This window comes from Vulpes lagopus, chromosome 7 (genome assembly GCF_018345385.1).
Source record: "Vulpes lagopus strain Blue_001 chromosome 7, ASM1834538v1, whole genome shotgun sequence".
Lineage (NCBI taxonomy): Eukaryota > Metazoa > Chordata > Mammalia > Carnivora > Canidae > Vulpes > Vulpes lagopus.
In genome coordinates, this window is record NC_054830.1 from 79,804,952 (window position 1) to 79,824,943 (window position 19,992).

Consider the following 19,992-nt stretch of genomic DNA (forward strand, 5'->3'; position numbering starts at 1 on the left):
TCTCTCTCTCTCTGTGTGTCTCTCATGAACAAACAAATGAAATCTTATTTTTTTTTTTTTTTTTTTTTTACAAATGAAATCTTAAAAAAAAAAAAAGAAAAGAAAAGAAAGAAAAGAAAAGAAAAGAAAAAAGAAAAGAAAAGAAAAGAAAGAAAAGAAAAGAAAAGAAAAGAAAAGAAAAGAAAAGAAAGAAAAGAAAAGAAAAGAAAAGAAAAGAAAAGAAAAGAAAAGAAAAGAAAAGAAAAGAAAAGAAAGAAAAGAAAAGAAAAGAAAAGAAATAGAGCTCTGGAACTGGCAATCAGCCACATTAGTAAACTGAAAGCACGAGGGAAGGATGTGATTTAACAGCAGTTCACATGGCAGTCTCAGAATTTGGGTTCATGAGGCTCTTAATATAAAACAAGTAGGTCAGGGACTCCTGGGTGGCTCAGTCAATTAAGTCTCTGACTCTAAATTTTGGCTTAGGTCATGATCTCAGGGTCATGAGATCAAGCTTCATGTTGGGCTCTGTGCTGAGTGTGGAGCCTGCTTGAGATTCTCTCTCTCCCTCTCTGTCTGCTCCTCCCACTTGCACTTTCTCTCTCTCTCAAAATCAAGAGAAGGTCACAATTGCTGGAAATACGGCCAAAAGTTTAGGGGTCATTTTAATGTGACAGACTGTATTACAGTAAATAAAACCCCTCAGGGGGATCCCTGGGTGGCTCAGTGGTTTAGCACCTGCCTTTGGCCCAGGGCACAATCCTGGAGTCCCGGGATCGAGTCCTGCGTTGGGCTCCCAGCATGGAGCCTGCTTCTCCCTCTGCCTGTGTCTCTGCCTCTCTCTCTCTTTCTCTCTCTATGTCTATCATGAATCAATAAATAAAATCTTTAAAAATAAATACATACCTGCATACATACATACCCCTCAGGCTCTCTCTAATTTTTGTATTCCTTCATTCAACAGGTATAGTCCCACCACACACAAGGCAATGGGAATCTACTATGCACCAGACAATAAACACGGCTCCTCCTAGACTACACCATGCTGCCATAAACACAGCAGACACAATCTCTACTCTTGTGACACTTGCTGTCTCATCCTTGAGACTTGGTATTAGAGGAGACTTGGTACTAGAAAACTGGGTTCAGTTCTAAGCACTGTCTTAAGAGGCACAATGACAAAACAGAACATGCCCAAATAAGGCCAGGAAGAAAACAGTGAGGTATCATAAAGGAAACAGCTTATATAACTGGTGATGACTGAGCTGACCAGGAAACCAAAGGTAATGAGAAAGTTGTAACATCCGGACACAGATCTAGATATCTAGAAGGACATCACAGGTCTCTCCTGTCCGGTGGAATATGGGCAAGAGCAGGATCAGATCCCAGAACTGGAGAGCTAGACGAGTAAGAAGGGCTCAGCAGAGACTTCAGCTTTAGCCATGATAAGTAGAGGCAAAGGAGAAAGCAAGTCTAACTCTGGATATATGACCTTGGGCAAATCATTCTTCTGAGGTTCAGGTTCTTCAGCTGTGAAAAAGGCAGGTGGATAAAATGAGCTCTAACTTGCCTCTTGGTTTTGATATTCTATGATGCTATGATTCAATTCTATATGTGAAAAAAAGAAAAATTCACTTACGAAAAATTAGAAGTTGCCTAATATGCTTTCATTTCAATCAATGCAATTAACATGATAAAGAAGCAGAAATTCCTGAGAGCAATGCTAGTCATTTCTGACCTGCACTAAGTTTATTTACATGGTAAGAAGAACGGAATTTGAAGTATGTTGCCACTGATTAGTCCATATAGCAAATACCTTTTGAGGGTGTAGTGTAATGATTTGGTGTACAGAGTATTTCTCTCTTATACTGGCTCTTATTAACTGGAGTCTTTGGCTCAGGAAATACAAAGCAGTCATCATCCTTTACAGCAGACTTAGGCATATATACATTCTCTTTGTTCTTTAATTTATCAGCAGATGCTCTGCATAATACTGGAGTTAATGATTTAGATTCCAGACCATTTGATTCTGTCCAATGCTTGGCAAACTGGAAAAAAAAAAAAGTTACTGGATAAAGCACACTGACAAAGAAAAAAAGTCAATTTCTCTACAACATGCCTTAATCATTTGCAAATTACCTTGCATCATTTTTATTAAAATGAAATACTCTCAAAAGGATATTATTGGCAATACCAGGGAATTTGAAAATGTATATACAGTTCTCTTTAGTACATGTAGATTACTTTAGTCTGTTCTATTGACAGATCATTTCAACATGTTTCAGGCTAAATGTTAAATCAAACATACACAGATCTCAGGCAATACTGAGAATGGCCACAAATAAATCCCTAAGAACTATTTCCCATGCCTAGATTGCCATGGTTTGTCTCTAGTATGTACCAAAAAATCAAAGTTTAGTCAATGATTAGAGCAGAAAAACCGTGTTAAAATACTCTAACGGAAAAGTTGGATACTAAATATTTAATCCTTTTGAATTTATGGCTGAGCTTGCAAAAAAATAAGGAAAAATCCTCAGAGGCTAAACTAAAAAAAGGAGCATGAATCCAGAGACATAATGAAGGCCAAAACTGTCCTAGCTCTAAGGGCACCTATCTACTCTATCTTAGATAACTAACTGCATGGGCTGTAATAGCCATGGAAGCCTTAGAGTATGCAAGGTGGTAAGTTACAACCAAGCCTCTCAAAAAAAGCCAGACTGGGCTACAGCTAAAATGAAAGGGTGAATTAAATATAAATCTGCCCTGGAAAGGAGTTGGCGCGAAATGTGTCTCGCCTGGTCTTGGCTCTAGAGAAGCAAAAATCTCCCTTTAATAATTTGTAATTTCAAAAAATAATAATAATAATAATTTGTAATTTCACATAGGTTTGGGTACCAAATTCATACTACCTGCATGGTCCCCCCTGCATTCAAGGAAAATATAATCCTTAGCTCTTAAAAAAACATTCCAGGAGGAGACCACCTGGGTGGCTCAGTCAGGTAAATGTCTGCCTTTGGCTCAGGTCATGATTCCTGGGGTCCTGGGATGGAGCCCTACTTTGGGCTCCCTGCTCAGTGGGAAGTCTGCTTCTCCCTCTCCCTCTTCCCCCCCACCTACTCATGCACTCTCTCACTTGCTCTCTCTCTCTCTCTCTCTCTCTCTCTCTCTCATAAATAAATAAAATCTTTTTAAAAAAAAATTCCAAAGAATAAAAAAGGAACACATCCCAATTCATTTTAGAAGACTAATATAATCACAATACCAAAATCAGATAAGATTAATACAAAATGGAATGGAATACAAGGAGAGGAAAGTCTTTCATTATTCGACGTTGCTCTATATTGTTTGAATGTTTTATAAGATGAATATACCTATGTATTACTTCTGTAATAACAAAATTAAATTTTTCAAAAGAAAAAAAGGTATAAGAGAAAGAAAATTATAGGCCAATTTCATTTAAGAACATAGAAGCAAAAATTCTGAACAAAATGTTAGCAAACAAAACCAAACAATGTATTAAAAAAAATAGTTAACTGGGCTTACGTAAAGAATACAAGACTGGTTTAACATCAAAATTGTTGATATACAACAAACTACCTTAACTAATGAAAGGAACAAAAATAGATGATTATTTCAATAGGTAAATCTTAATCAATCTGTTTTCTGCAACAGAGATTTGTGATTTTTAAACAAATCTTAGCAAACCAGGACTAAATGAAAAACATGTCTTAATCTGAAAAATAAGAGATGGGGAGGTGCAGTGGGGAGAGCAGAAGAATGACAAAGAGGGGGAGAGGGAGAAAAAGAGTGTGGAGGGGAAGAAGGTATAAGAGGGAGAGAGAGAAAACAAACATATTTAATGATAAAAGCAGCATTTTTTTTTTTTTTTTACAGTTGGGAAGAACACAGAGTATCTGCTATATTGCTAGGTCTACTGAATATAGTAATAAAAGAGAGAATATTAAAGGCATAAGAATTAGAAAGGAAGAAAAAAACTGTCATCCATAGATGATATACTTTTCTATACAGAACACTCAAAAAATATACAGACGGGAGTCTGGGTGGCTCAGCTGGTTAAACCTCTGACTGTTGTTGTTTTTTAAGATTTTATTTATTTATTTGAGAGAGAGAGAGAAAAAAAAACAGGAGCGGGGGGGCGGGGGAGCCGCAGAGAGAGAGAGAGAGAGAGAGAAAAGCAGACTCCCTACTGAGCAGGGAGCCCAATGTGGGGCTTGATCCCAGGATCATGGAATCATGACCTGATCCAAAGGCAGATGTTCAACCCACTGAGCCACCCAGGTGCCCTGACTCTTCGTTTTGGCTCAGGTTGTGATCTCAGGGTTGTGAAATCAAGCCCTGCATCAGGTTCCCTGCTCAGCATGGAGTCTGCTTAAGATTCTCTCCCTCTCCTTCTGCCCTTTCCCCAACCCCCACCCTGACCCCACCACCCTCCACCCCACACTAACACACTTGCTCTCAAACAAACGAATAAGCAAACAACATAAGAACTTAAGAGTTTAGGAAAGTTGAATATAAGATCAATAAACAAAAATCAATTTTATATCTATACACCAGTAGCAGAAAATGTGATTTTAAAAAACCTACCATTTCCAATAGCAATAAAAAATAAGAGTACTTAGGAATAAATCTAATAAAAAATACAAGCCTTTTTTGGGGAAATGTATAAGACTTTATTAAAAGCAACTACCTAAAACCTAATAAATGAAGAGATTTACTGTTTATGGGTAGTGGGATCTGAGGGTCCAGATTTCAATTTCTACCAAGTTGAATCTTTTTTTTTCCAAGTTGAATCTTAAATTCAATGTAATTTCAATTTTTCAGTGTCCATGAAATTTGTCAGAATGATTCTAAAATGTATATGGAAATGCAAAGGGGCAAGAATAATAGCCAAAACATTCCTAAAGAAGAATAAGATGGGAGGAAATTGGCCCACCAACAGAAGAACAATTATAAAATTTAAGTAATTAAGAAGTATAGTATTGGTGAAAATAACCAATAAAACAAAATATAGCCCAGAAACAGACACAACCCCTACAACAACTTGATATATGATTGAAGTATCACTGTAGACCTGGTGGTGAAAGAGTTGACTTTTCAACAGTGGAGATATAACTTTATACTCACTAGATTAGAAACTATTTAAATATTAAATAGCTAAAAATATCAATATTAATAAATATGTGGAACAATGGGAACACTCTTCTACTGCTGGTTGAAGTAAAATTAATACAACCACTTTGGGGGAAAAAATTGGCTGGTAAAGTTGAAGATACTCATTCCACTCCTACACACAATAGGACTCTTACACATATGTAATAGGCCTTGCTGTGCACCAGAGTTAGAATAGTAGGTCCCGGCTGGAAGCTGGGAACTCAGGTTTTAGAAAGTTCCAAACACTGTTGGGATAAGTCTGTTTGCACAGCTGGGGCACCAAACCTTGCTGTACTAGGCTGTACAGACTACAAGCAGTGTGATTAATGATGAACAGCAGCTTTCCTTCTAGCAATCTAGAATTTCTGTAATTATGACTGATTACACCGACAAAGAGAGCCTGTGTAACCAGCCCCCAGTAAAAACTCCGGATTCTATGTCTCTAGTGTGATTCTCTGAGCAGAAACATGCATACCTGCTCCTGCATTTCACTACTGTAGGAAGGAGTACACTCCTTGTGGCCCCCTCAGAGAGAGCAGAGGAGTAACATTCACTGTACATCCACTAAGTTCAACAAACACCAAGTAAGATTTAAAAAAAAAAAATCATCAGAAGGAGAAAAAAACAAATCAGTTGCTTCTCTGAGTTGGGAGGAATATGGAGTTGACCACAAAGACGCATGAGGGAATTTGAGGGTGCAACAGAACTGTTCTTGATTTTGATGAAGGTTACATGGTATGCATTTGTCAAAACACACAGAATCATACATTAAAATGGTGAATAATTAACTATATGTAAGCTATATCTTATTTTTGGAGAGGGTAGGGCAGGAGAGGGGAGAGGAGAAGAAGGCAGAGGAGGGGAGGGGAGGGGAGGGGAGGGAAGGGAAGGGGAGTAAAAAGACAAGAAAAGCGAAAAGAGGAGCAGGAAAATGCTCCAAAATGGAATCTTGGCGTTCTTCAACTTGGAAATAACTGGCTTCCCTTCCATTTATATTCCAACAATTTCTCATTAATGTTTTCAATGATTTAGGAATTCATTAAATTCGCAAGCACATACACAATACTGCATATTACACAGAACTACTACTATACATATCACATTAGAGTCTGGATGTTTTTATAATTAAGATAACATATACTGCTTTAAATAGTAATACAAATAACCAACCTGTGGTGTTTGTGGAGTGGCCACACCTGTTGATGAACTGTCTCCACACCAGTCATAGTCTATCAATCCAGCCACACAGTTTTCATCACTTGTTGTCATATCTTCTAGACTCAGATTCTTTGACTGTTGAAAATCAGAAGAATTTAGAGACAACACCATCATGATTCAATTTTTAAAAGAGTATGTTCAAGGCAAAGGGCAAGGCCCTGATGCAGAAACAAAGCAGAGATAATATACTGAAGGAGCTCACCATCAAAGGACTACTACTCAGCCATAAAAAAAAAAAAAAGAAAAGAAATTTTGCCATTTTCAATGACTGTGGATGGAACTAGAGGATATTACTTACGCTAAGTGAAATAAGTCAATCAGAGAGACAATTATTATATGATCTCACTCGTGTGTGGTATTTAAGAAACAAAACAGGATCATAGGGGAGAGAGGAAAAAATAAAACAAGATGAAATCAGAGAGGGAGACAGAGAGAAAAGACACTTAATCGTAGGAAACAAATTGAGGGTCACTGGAGGGGAGGTGGGAAGGAGATGGAATAACTGGGTGATGAATACTGGAGACAGCATATGATATAATGAGCACTGGGTATTACATAAGACTGATGAATCACTGACCTCTACCTCGGAAACAAATAATGTATGCTAATTAATTGAATTTAAATTTTAAAAAATTTAAATTATAGTCACGTCAGTGACTTATCCTATCTTGTTCAAAAATCAATGGTTCCCATTACCTATAGCATAACCCTAGTTATAACCCTAGCATACCTAGTCTAACCCTTCTGATACAACATTTCAAGGTTCTCTACAATCTAGATCTCCCGTACCCTCCCAGATCACTTCCTCCTCCTCTTCCTCTCACCTTTCCCCTACTTGACCTCTCCATCTTAACTAAAGTCTGGTGACTGCCAACAGACATATCAAGCACAGTTAGGTGCCTCAGATTTTGCTAATTTATTTACCCTGCCTTGAATACTGTGTTCCTTCTTTTCTATTTTTTTCTAGACTTGACCACAGATCCAGCTTGGATCACCTATGGTGATCACTCCCTTCCTAAAGCCACTAGAGCACACCTCTAGGCCCTTACTGGCACCCATCAGCTACTATTCCAGTATAGTGTTATCTTTATGTATGTTTTGCCTCAACTTAACTGTTACAGAGCAAGCATAGGCCTGAAAATGCTAATGATATGTTGATGATACAGTCTTCTGTGCTTCTTGGATCAGACTGTATTATTGTTTCACTGAAAACACTATCTATTAATTAATAGTTCAGGATTACCTACTTTCTTATAAATAATACCCCAGAAAAAAAGGGATTCTATCAAGGGGGAGAAGAGTACAAAGGAACCTTGTTTCACATTTCAATGATTTGCATAAAACCAGAAAACAACCTAAAATTTGATTTCTGCTCCATTTTTTGTCATTAAAATGTCTGCCTACCATAAAAATTGATTAAATAACATAAATGCCCAAATAATTACATGATCAGGGTCAATGCTCATTAGTTAAAAGAGAAGAGTAAGCATCTTCCCAATTATTTCCGTTTGAGTACTTCATAAATGTTATAAGCAGATGAATTGAGATCAGACCAATCAGATATAAGAAAATTCAGTGACTTAGGAAAATGTCTCATGCCTATTTTTTTTTGTCTCATGCCTATTAACTAAGGTATCATAAATGTAAAAATTTAGCTGAAGTTTATTAATAAGGTTTATTATAAATTAATATATATCATTTGTATATAATTTAATATAAAATTAATTATAAGTACACACTTATCTAATTCCTTTCTGAAACTACCTTGATCAGAAACAGAGTTCATGGGGCACCTAGGTGGCTCAGTGGCTGAGCGTCTGCCTTTGGCTCAGGTCATCATCCCAGGGTCCTGGGATCCAGTCCTGCAGCAGGATCCCCATAAGGGGCCTACTTCTCCCTCTGCCTACGTCTCTGCCTCTCTCTGTGTGTCTCTAATGAATAAAATAAATAAAATCTTAAAAAAGAAAAGAAAAGAACAGAGTTCATGATTTTGTATCCTCCCGGACCTAAAGGTATTCACTTCAGCCTGAGAGATTAAAGGGTCCAGCAATGTAGGCAGGATGAGTGACAGGACAACTCATGAAGTCCATGGGTAAAAGATCTGTCTGGGCATGGGGTATTCACCAATCCAATAAAACTCTTCAAGAACAGACAAGAGGGACAGACACCTGGGTGGCTCAGTGGTTGAGCATCAGCCTTTGGCTCAGGGTGTGATCCTGGAGTCCTGGGATCAAGTCCCGCATCAGGCTCCCTGCACAGGACCTGCTTCTCCTCCTTCTGCCCATGTCTTTACCTCTGTGTGTCTCTTGTTAATAAATAAAAATAAAATCTTAAAAAAAAAAAAAAAAAAAAGAACAGACAAGAAAACCCAACCCAGGAATGACATTATCTCACTTCAGAGATTCCTTTACATAACAGCTACTGACACTTTTAACGCTTAGTTTGGTCAAAAGATCAACTAGGGAAGGAAGAAGGGACTGGCAGGATCTGGGAAGAACAGAAAATCCCTTATATCTGCAGCAGATGATTGACAAGTACCAAAAAGAGAGTTCTAAATGAAGCAGTAGGGACGCCTGGGTTGAGGGACTCAACCAGTAGGGACTCAGCGGTTGAGCGTCTGCCTTCGGCTCAGGGCATGATCCTGGAGTCCCAGAATCGAGTCCCACATTAGGCTTCCTGCATGGAGCCTGCTTCTCCCTCTGCCTGTGTCTCTGCCGCTCTCTCTCTCTGTGTGTCTCTCATGAATGAATGAATGAATGAATGAATAAATAAATAATTTTAAAGAAAAATAAAATAAATGAAGCGGTAAAGCAAATCAGGGGGTTGGAGGGAGATTAAACACAAGATCATGAAAAAGGTGGCCTTTTTTTTCTTTTTAACAGTTTTGAGACCTAAAGGAATAAAATCACCTCACCTACACAGTCATTTGGGCTATAATGGATTCTGTAAAGAGAACTAATTACCTCTCTCTGAGAATAGTAAAAGTACAATTTCCTAGTGCTGGAATAACTTAAATTGCAACCTAAATTAATCAAAGGGAAGATTTACTATATTACAAAGTTCCACACCCAGCCAGCAAAGGATTTGGAAGGCAGGATTTTAGATAACAAAGAATCAGACAGAAGACAAAGACTAATCTTAGGAATGATACAGTGCTTCCAAAAATGTAAAGCTTTTGCACCATTCTAAATGCTCGTGACAAAGAAAAAGGAGACAAAGGAGACAAAAATAGAAAAAAAAAATAATATGGTCACCACAAATTCATACAAGGAATTTGAGTTACATAAGCTATAATTACTTCTCAAAACAAAACCTAAACAATCAACACAAATGAATATCAAAATATTCATTAAATTATTTTATGTGGTACAAAGTATAATATATCCCCCTTCAGAAATCTTAACAATTTTTAACATTTTTATCCATGATGCAGTAATATGGTATCTTTTAAAAGCACTTGTATATACATAAATTACATAAATAAACATACTAAAAAGGACCGGAAAGATACAGTCAAATTAAACCTACAGGTAGTAGGTTCATAGATAAGTTCTATTTCCTTTAGCTTATCTGTGGCTTAAAATTTTTCTACAACAATCAGAAATTACTTTTGTGAAAAACAGAGGGGAGGAGAGGATTAGTTCAATGTCATGTAAAAATTCTTATTTTTAGAGTTGTATATGATAAATTTTTTAAAAGATTCTCCCTCTCCCTATTCCCCCCTTAAAAAAAAAAAAAAGCAACGAGTGTTCACACAAAAGGTCTGACATTTACCTTGATGTTTGTGAATGGGGTAGTACTGGCTAGTCCACAGGAAAAAGAAGGAAGCCTTAAACGAACTGGTTTTCCCCGAGCCTTCTTGGCTAGAAGCAGAAGATAGGTAGCAGTGAGGTGATCATACTGCCACTGGAAAAAAAATAAAATCAATTTATTTAGAAGACTAAAGTTGTTTTTCAAAATAATGTTTTATTTTACTTTAATTTTTTTTTCCATTCAAAGAAATTGCAATCTCTTATACCATCTCTCTCTCTCTCTCTCTCTCTCTCTCACACACACACACACACACACACACACACATACACACACACACACACAGAGTTTCTGTTCCTCAGAAGGAACCACCTTTAAATACTTTTAGTATTTCTACTGTTTCTATGTTGTTAATATAGCTTTAAATTTTTTTTCAGCTTCACATATTATCTGTGAATTTCCTAGTATGGAAAATAAGGATTTAGTTCTACTACAACTCCTTCCTGCCCTATACATTCTTCCTCCTTGCATCCTCCTACTATAATTTTATCACAATTTTTAGTTAAATCAATATTTACACTATTATGATTATGTAAATAGTATTCACTACTGAGTAGGGGGAATGTTCAAATACTTAATTGGTACCCTGAACAGAGAACTGAGAGGAAAGTAGGGCCCTGAGGCACCTTTGCCATGACAATTATTAACCTTTTAATCACTGGGTCCCAAGGAGGTGCTCAGGGGACCTAAGGGAGGTAAGAGATAACAGGGAGGGCACTCAGAGTAGCAGTTCTTTATCAATGAGTAGATAAATATTCTAATATCTTAACAACCAGTACAGAACTGCAGCTAAACTATGCAGGGTGCTACCCTTGCATTTCTTTCCTTTGTATCTTGGTTTTTCCCAAAATTAAATATAAAAAAGAGGCAGTTACTTGTCTTACTAATTCAACTCCACACTCTCCAGCACTCTTTACCTTCTCAGCATGCCCATACACACCAGCTAATCTGTTCCCTCTTCCATTGCCCTTTTGAAGATATTCCATGTCTGCATTCCTTGCTCCACTCTGGACTGGCTTCTTTTTCAACCTGCAACTCAACTATCAGTCTAGGGATGCCCTTCACCTCTAATCTACAATGTGTCCCTAGTTTCCCTGATTCCAAATATTCCTCTTTCTTCTTGTATTATTCTTCTTGTATTATTTCTTTGATGCTTTCTTCCCTTCCCTCCTTTCTTCTGTTTTATCTTCCTGCAACTTCTATTATTTGTATGTTGGACCTTTCTTACCCATTCTGTTCTATTTGTGCATCTCTTTGTCTTTAGATTCTACTTTTGAAAGATTTTCCTTTAATTTTATTCTCAATCATTTCTACTAAGCTTTTCATTTCTGTGGTCATATCTTAAATTTTCAAGTGCTATCTCTTGAAATGTTCCTTTTTAGTCATTTTATTCTTATTTCAAAAAAGAAATAGCTTCTCTTATCTCTGAGAATATTATCATTTCTAGGCATTTTCTTCCACTCTCTGCATTATCTGTTATTTCTGAGTATCTTTGCTTTTCTTCCTTCTCCCCCCCTCACCACCCCTGCCATTTGTTTTGATCTCTGATTTTCATTTTAGAGGCTTTCCTCAAATGTCTGGTAATCTTTGGCTGCCTGTCTCTATTTAAAGGTAAAGAATTATAAAGCACAGCTAACTAAAGGCTCTATGCATAGTTTGAGACTGCTTATCACCTTCAGGGCTTTTCTCTATGGTAAACAGACATAAATCTTAACTCCCAATCACTGGTATAGTAGGTCCTCTCTCTTGGCTCTTCCCCAGAACTGAATCTTCCAATATTTTCCCCACTCCCACTGCAAACAGGATAAAATCCTGGGTCTAGCACTCTAAGAGTTGAATAGGGAAGGTGGTTAAGTGGTTCACTACTGAATATGAAGACCACATGTGTCCACGTATCCATTTCAGAATGGCTCAACACCCCTACCCCTGAGCTGTGTATGGTGCACAAGTGCTTCTTGTTCAATGTCTCCCATCTTCTGCTAGGGTAAGGAAGAGATGGCAGTCATGCAGCATAAGGTAGAGAAAGGGACCTTGAGTCCAACTGCTTCTAATACAGACTTTCAACTGATCCTCCTGTTTTCTACCCTACTTACTTCCCTAACTTCAGAGGTTCCTAGTATTTCTGGTTCCTAAGCCTAGGGATCTAATCACTTATTTTCTTTTCCCCCTTGCAGGCACTTAGCTCTCAGCTTTCTTTAAAACGCTATGTCAGATGCCATTTATCTATTTTATAACTCCCCCAATGTTATTGACATTACTTTTTGTCTCCTCTTTTATTCTCATCTTCTTTGTGAATTTTTTATCTTTTTAGCTCTTTATTATTATTTTAGTGAGGTTTTAGGAAGCAGTGGATATAAATATATCTGTTCAATCCACCATGTATAACTCAAAGTTTCTAAGTATGTACTCTTAGACTAAGTAACTCTCTACCCTACTAGAGTGTTAAAGTTTAATAATATTGAATAATATTTAATACATGTATGTATCTCCTCACAAGGCACATGATCCAAAGGGGACTACTACCAAAAAGGTGTAAATAAAAACTGTTTGTTTGTTTGAAGATTTTTTTATTCATGAGAGACACAGAAAGAGGCAGAGAAATAGGTAGATGGAGAAGCAGGCTCCCCATGAGGAGCCTGATGTGAGATTTGATCCCAGGACCCTGGAATCACGACCCAAGTCAAAGGCAGGCGCTTAACCACTGAGCCACTCAGGTGTCCCAAAAACTGTTTTTATTAATACATTTCATCAGTTAATATTTTAGATGGCCACAATCATCGGGTATGCTTTGAAATTTATATAATGGACCTATCGATCTAGTGGAAGAAGTATATAATACTATGATAAATTATCACAGAATGTGGCTTTAAATCCAAACAGGATGAGTTGGAAGGAAGGACAGAAAGTTTCTTAGAGAAAGTACTTGGGAGTGGGTAAATACCATGAGTCACAACCTCTCTCCAGTACGACAGTCCTACCCTTTTGAAAGAGATGCCATAAACTGATTACAGACAATGGCTCAGAAACATGTTGCCTCTTGTTTATCAACAACGGTACGGCACAATCCAGGCATTGTAAACAATACCTGGACAGTTTTAGATGGAGTCCTCTAAAACTGCCTAGGAGTTTTATAACTCTAACCCCTCTTTATCCCTAAGCAAAAAGGCATCCTTTTTATGACTTTTGCCATAGCTACTGCACACTACTCATTACAAGTAGATACACGGGGGAGTTATGTTCAATAACAGATTAATTGGCATATTAGTTACGCTTTCAGTGCTGCCAACCACAAGTCTAACACAACCAATGTCTCCCTTATCTTTTAAGCAGCTCCCTGTTTTGAAAGTCAAATGTCTGAAAGTGAAGCAATAGGTTTACCTATCATAAAGAAGGTTCCATTTCTAAAAAACAAAACATTTAAAAATCCCCAGTTATTGTTCACACAGGCTACATGTTAAAGAACTATCCAGGCACCTGGGCTGAGGACAGACAGTGACTGGTACAGAGTGTTTGAGAAATTGAGGAATGGCTCACTATCCTTCTCCTGACTTTAGTCGTGAGGCCCTCAATCTTTAAACTTCTGCCACCAGAATACATGGGGATTTGCACTGCAGGGGCGGGGGAAGGAGCTGGTGGGAATAGGTTCTCATATGCACATGTAATCCTCAGTGAAGACCCTCAACCAGATGATGGGCTGCTCCCACAATCCACAGCCATTCACAGTTGGAAGAATTGGGGGAAAATAAGGAAAGCAATCAGGTGGAAGGAAGCTCTAGTACCACTATTAGGAGTCTCAAGAGGGCTACAGTGAGATAGCTCAAAATCAAAACACATATGAAACTCTAACTTCTGCATATCAAAAGCAGTTTAAGAGTGCTCATGTATAGGGGGTGCCTAGGTGGCTTAGTTGGTAAAGTGTCTAACTTTGGCCCAGGTCATGATCACAAGGTCCTGGGATCCAGCCCTGCATCAGGCTCCGGGCTCAGTGGGGATCTGATTCTCCCTCTTCCTCTGCCCCTACTCCCATTCACCTTCTCTCTTTCTCAAATAAATAAGATCTTAAAAACAAAGGATTCTCATGTATATGATATAGAGGAGTTCTAGGACTCAAATATTTGAGAATAATATTGTTTCTGTCTCTGCACAAAGATCAGCAGTACCAGTATGGATCACACTAAACTCACTTCTCTGTCCTAACTAGCCCCCAAAATAAAGGCAAAGTTCCCAAAGTGCCAGAAAAAGTGTAACAGACCACAGCTGACCTAAAATCTTTTTCTGTATCAGAATTAAACAATTCCTATTTCCATTCCACTCTTAAGTTTGTAATTTGTATGTAAAGACCACATAAAGGATACCAATTTAAGAACTCTTTTTCAATAGTTCCTGAAATTCCAATGTGGGGCTCAAACTCATGACCCCAAGATCAAGACCTGAGCTGATATCAAGAGCCAGACACCCAACCAAGCCACTCAGGTGCCCCACTAAGTATATTACTTTTAAGATTCAGATTTTAAAAGTCTGTGGATCTCACATCAAATTTTTTCTCAAAAAAACCAAAAAAACAAAAAACAGGATGTCAGGACTAGCTTTGAAATATCGTAGTTAAAAAGGACAGATGGGAGAGGGAGCTGGAATACAGATAAAACAGCAAAACATCATTAACTGTTGAAACCTGATCTCAGCATGGAAGATCTCTGTTAAGCAATTCTACTTTTGTAGGTGTTTGAAAATTTCTAGAATCAAGTTTTTTAATTATTTTAAGATTTTTATTTATTTATTTATTAGAGAAAGAAAGAGATCACAAGCAGGGGGAAGCACAGAAGGGGAAGCAGACTCCCCACTGAGCAGGGAACCCAACATGGGACTCAATCCCAGGACCCTGGGATCATAACCTAAGCTAAAGGCAGACATCAACTGAGCCACCCAGATGCCCTAAAATAAAAAATTTAAAAGAAATTTTAGTATCTGGATTATATTTCAGATACATATTCAGAAATATAGAAGACTATATTTCAGATACATAAGATTTCTAGTCTTTCATCCTAAAAAAAAGTCTTATTTTTTTTAAAGTTACTTAAATGGAAACTTCAGACTTTCATTATAAAGGCCCTTGCAGCAATTCCCAATTCTTGCTATTCCTTTAAAAGCATTATCTGGGGCTTCTCGGTGGCTCAGTAAATTATGCCTCTCCCTTTTACTCAGGTAAAAGGTAAGGGTGATCTTAAGATCCTAGGATCGCCCCACTCATGTGGGACTCCCTGCTCAGTGGGGAGTCTGCTTCTCCCTCTCTCTCAAATAAATAAATAAAATCTTTAAAAAAATAAAATAAAGGCATTATCCATGAAAAACTAAATTATCATTCTGTTTTCCAGACACATTCCTGAACCTTTATTACATCATTCAAAATAAATCCTTTATATCTCCTCACTGAAAAGAACTGTGGCTTAGCAAAGCTTTGTTTAGTAAAAAAATATTTTCTTAAGGCCTTTACCTTGCCAATTAGAAAAGAGAAAAAACACAAATCATAGTTGATGAACAGTACTGAACCAGGAGCAAAGTTAGGCACAATCTCTGCCTATCAGGTTAGATTATACTCAAAGTCAGCTGTGAGTGCCTCTATCTCTAGGAAAAAAATCTCGAGATTAAGCATCTGAAAGAGTTAAAACAATCTAACACAGAAATCATGATAATGATTTCATGGTATTTGGTTCATAGCTTAAGGGTGATGTGATGCTATGGGGTTGCTTTTAGGTAAGACATAAAGTGCTTTGCGTTTACCTATTCCTACAGCAAAATCATAGTTCCATGTTAGAGAATTTCAAGGAGTAAAATAAGAACTCCGTCAATTCTCTATGGACTAGTTTCTTCTGTTGCTTCATTTTTCTCCCACTATAATATTCTGTAATCAATGTCATTTTTAAGAGGATATCCAGCAGATATGAGTAAAGAATGGAGTGAAAATCACACATAAATAAATATAATATTTACACCCATGAAAAAATCACAGGTTTGAAAAACACTATATTATTTTTAATGTACTTTATTAATACATTTATTATCAATAAAGAATAAAACAAAAAAAAATTAAAAAAAAAAAAAGAATAAAACAAAAGATACTATTCTCAAATTCATGTTGTATTTCTTACCAGTGAAATTAAATCCTCCATTGTTTGCCTGTTATTTCTGTGATGTACAGAAAGTTCTGTTATGCAATCCTCATCGAGGTGAATAATCTACAAAAAAAATTACAAACTTTATTAACAAAAAATTACAAATATATTTATTGCTTTCAAATCTTAAAATTAGCATAATTGCTTTGTAAAATCAATACCAATATGTAAAAATAACAAGAGTTCATCAAATTCTTTTTTTTTGAGTTCATCAAATTCTTAAGTAAGAATAAACATTCTTCATAATTTTTAAAGATATTAGCAGGTGAAAATAAGCAGTTCAAGAAGAGGAAGTTTTGGGCAGCCCAGGTGGCTCAACGGTTTAGCACTGCCTTCAGTTCAGGGTGTGATCCTGGAGACCTGGGATCAAGTCCCACCTCAGGCTCCCTGCACGGAGTCTGCTTCTCCTTCTGCCTGTGTCTGTGCCTCTCTCTCTGCCTCTCTCTTTCTCTCTCTCCTCTGTGTGTGTGTCTCATGAATAAATAAATAAATCTTTAAAAAAAAAAAAAAAGAAGAAGAAGAGGAAGTTTTGCTTAGCCCTTTACATTCCATCATTATATGATTGTTAAAATTATGTGATAAGCCAAGGCACTATGTCCTCCTTCCCTGCTGTAAGACCTGTAGGCATTTTCATCAAGGAACAGTCATCTAGGCACTAACATCAGTGGCTATACAACAGACTGGTAAAAGAATGGCTCAGACTTGTAGCGCAATGTGCAATGCACCTCAAGCTACATTTGGGTTTAGCACCAATCCAAGGAGCCCTCATGATGCTGACGGTACTAGCAAAGCACAATTTTAAAAAGTAAAATAGTCTCTAGACTAACTTTATTTTGCTTAAGGAAAGAAATTATCCAAGTATCCTGATCCATTCATGAAGGATCAGAAATAGGTTCTGAGAACCGAACACAAATCACTGAGAACCAAAAGGTCAAAGGGCTTAGACTGAACCCAGAACAGGAGTTCAGAAGATCACAGTGTTCAGAAGATCACAGTGGAAGAGATTCATACAGAATGTAATTTAAAAGTTGCCTTTACCATGTATGAATCCTCTTCACAACAGCCCCAATAAGCAATCTTTCACTTCTGCCCTAAGTCCCCCTCACCAGGAGCAGATCAGCTGGGAGGGCTTGCTTCTCCAATCTGTCTCCTAAGATCTGTCTGCCTACAATCTCCATTCAGGGAGTCAGTACAATCTGATGGCTAACAGGCTTTGGAATTAGAAAGACCTTGGTTTGAATTGTGAAGTCACTAAATAACTGTATGACCTTGCATAGATACTTCTCGGAGCCTCAGTTCCATCATCTGTAAAATAAAAATAGAACCCACCTTGCGATCCATGTTATATTGATAGGCTCGTACAACATCTAAATAGAATAGACCCTCAAAAAATTATTAGTAACAGTTGTTTTACTTCCTCTTTGATGAAGAGCTTTTCAAAAATTTGAATATTCCTATTACAACCAACCTGTCCTTGCCAAGTTTTCTCTTTTCCAGTTTCTTTAACCACCATTCCAATGATTACCGCCCCTTACCATTCTGGCCCTTTCTTTAGTTCACACACTCGAGGTTGTCACCAACCCTCAGCATAAAGCATTCAGAACCAAACATAATATGCCAGGAGAAGTCTGCCTAACACAAAGTAGAGCAATATCATGAACCTTCCCTTGTTCTGGAAACCACACTTGTAATAATGGATTCAAGAGAAAGTCACACTGCCATCATTAAAATAGAGGATAACTAGACATAACAACCTGCATGACTGGCCAGTATAAACACAACCTCATGGGTTACAGAAAATATGGAGACCACAGAGGCTTATACTAATGGCACTATAAGAGTCCAAAATGTTAAGATAAATTTTCACTGTGTTGCTTTGACCTTAGCAGTTCCCCCAACTGTAGATTCCTCCTTCAGAAAGGTCTCAACCTCAGAAGCCCAGACACTTTACCACCAGTTGATGTGACCACTGCTCAAGTAAGAAGATTTCTGGGGTTCCTTCCGTAATCTTAATGTTACTCTCCTAAAAACAGGTGTGCTTAAGTGGCTCAGTTGGTTAAGCATCCAACTCTTGATTTCAGTTCAGATCATGATCTCAAGGTCAAGAGATTGAGTCCCCTGTCAGGCTCCGTGCTTACAGAGCCTACTTAAGATTCTCCCTCTCTCTCTCCCTTTGTCCTTCCCCCTGACCTGCTCTCTTGAGAGTTTTCTCTTTAAAAAAAAAAAAAAGTTACTCTCCTAAAACAAACAAAAAAAATCCCTTTCTCTCTCTCCCTGGCCTTCTGCTTTGTACCTTTACCACAAGGTGTGTGTGGGAAAAGAGGAGAGGGTAGAAAGAAGGTGCTAGCTTCTTTGCAGGACTCCTAAACTGGAAAGGATAAAGAGGGGTGGACAAGACTCCAAAGTTTGAAAAATATGGTTTATCTCAAGCTGGGTTTTCCAAAGAAACTCAATACTTTTAAGTATAGATGGTCCCAGACTTATAATAGTTCAACTTACAATTTTTCAACCTTATCCTGGTGCAAAAGCGATATACATTCAGTAAAAATCGTACTTCAAATTTTGAATTTTTAATCTTTTCCCAGACTAAGGATATACAGTATGATACTCTTTTGTGATCCTGGGTAGGGCAGCAAGCTGCAGCTCCCAGTCAGCTACGAGATCATGAGGATAAAGAGCCAACACATTTATAATCAATCTGTACCCAATCATTCTGTTTTTCACTTTCTGTACAGTAATCAATAAATTACATGAGATATTTAACATTTTATTATAAAATAGACTTTGTGTTAAATGACTCTGCCCAACTGTGAGCTAATGTAAATGTTCTAACCATGTTTAAGGTAGGCTAGGCTAAGCCATACTGTTCAGCAGGTTAGAGGTATAAAATGCATTTTCAACTTACGATACTTTCAACTTACGATGGGTTTATTGGGACACAACCCTGTAAGTTAAGGAATATCTGTATCTGTACTCTGAATTCTCAGCCACACATACTCAAGTTAAATTAAGTACAAAAATGAATATCAAAAGCCAGCCAATTATTTTGGATTATCCGTGCCTACTATATTTCCTGTTCAGTAGGGCAGAAAATAGAACTGAATATAACTTCTGTTTGATACAATACTTGGGTACTAGAGCTATGTGTGAAAATGACAGAAGGAGATCATGCATAGAGTTATAGAATAGCACCTATACATTAAATATCCAAGTAAATCTGAATTATTTTTTATAATACACTCTTGAAGAAACATAATACTGAGAGGAGAAAAGCAAATACTTTGAAAAGCAACAATAATTGCTAATAGTTCTGCTGTATACTACTCATTTGATCCCTGAAATAGTGCTACAAGGCAGGCAAGACAGATGAATGACACAACACATGAAGGCACTCTATAAATGGCAAAACATAACCCAAACATACATAAGAGGCTGACATTAGAATACCCATTTTGGAGGTGAGAAAATGAAGATGCAGAAAAATTTCTGCATTATGTGGAAAACTGGCATGTTTCATTCCTAGCCCAGAGTTTGTTCTATCACACCATAATGCCACCTCTCCACAACTCTGCTCCAGTGGCTATTTTAACAGTGACCAGACAAGCAATCCTCATCACAAAGGCCACAGCTCACAGGATGCAGG

The 19,992-nt window shown here is 37.4% G+C and overlaps 1 protein-coding gene across 3 annotated transcripts in view; it reads right to left on the reverse strand.

Annotated features, from left to right (window-relative positions):
* MELK (maternal embryonic leucine zipper kinase) overlaps positions 1 to 19,992 on the reverse strand; it is a 97,601-nt gene that overhangs the window by 14,330 nt on the left and 63,279 nt on the right. For all 3 annotated transcript variants that reach the window (XM_041762805.1, XM_041762803.1, XM_041762804.1), the window contains 4 exons: positions 16,326 to 16,412; positions 10,144 to 10,275; positions 6,322 to 6,444; positions 1,796 to 2,027 (listed from right to left, as the gene is read on the reverse strand). In XM_041762805.1, coding sequence (XP_041618739.1) covers positions 1,796 to 2,027; positions 6,322 to 6,444; positions 10,144 to 10,275; positions 16,326 to 16,412 — 574 coding nt within the window. The remainder of the gene's footprint in view (positions 1 to 1,795; positions 2,028 to 6,321; positions 6,445 to 10,143; positions 10,276 to 16,325; positions 16,413 to 19,992) is intronic.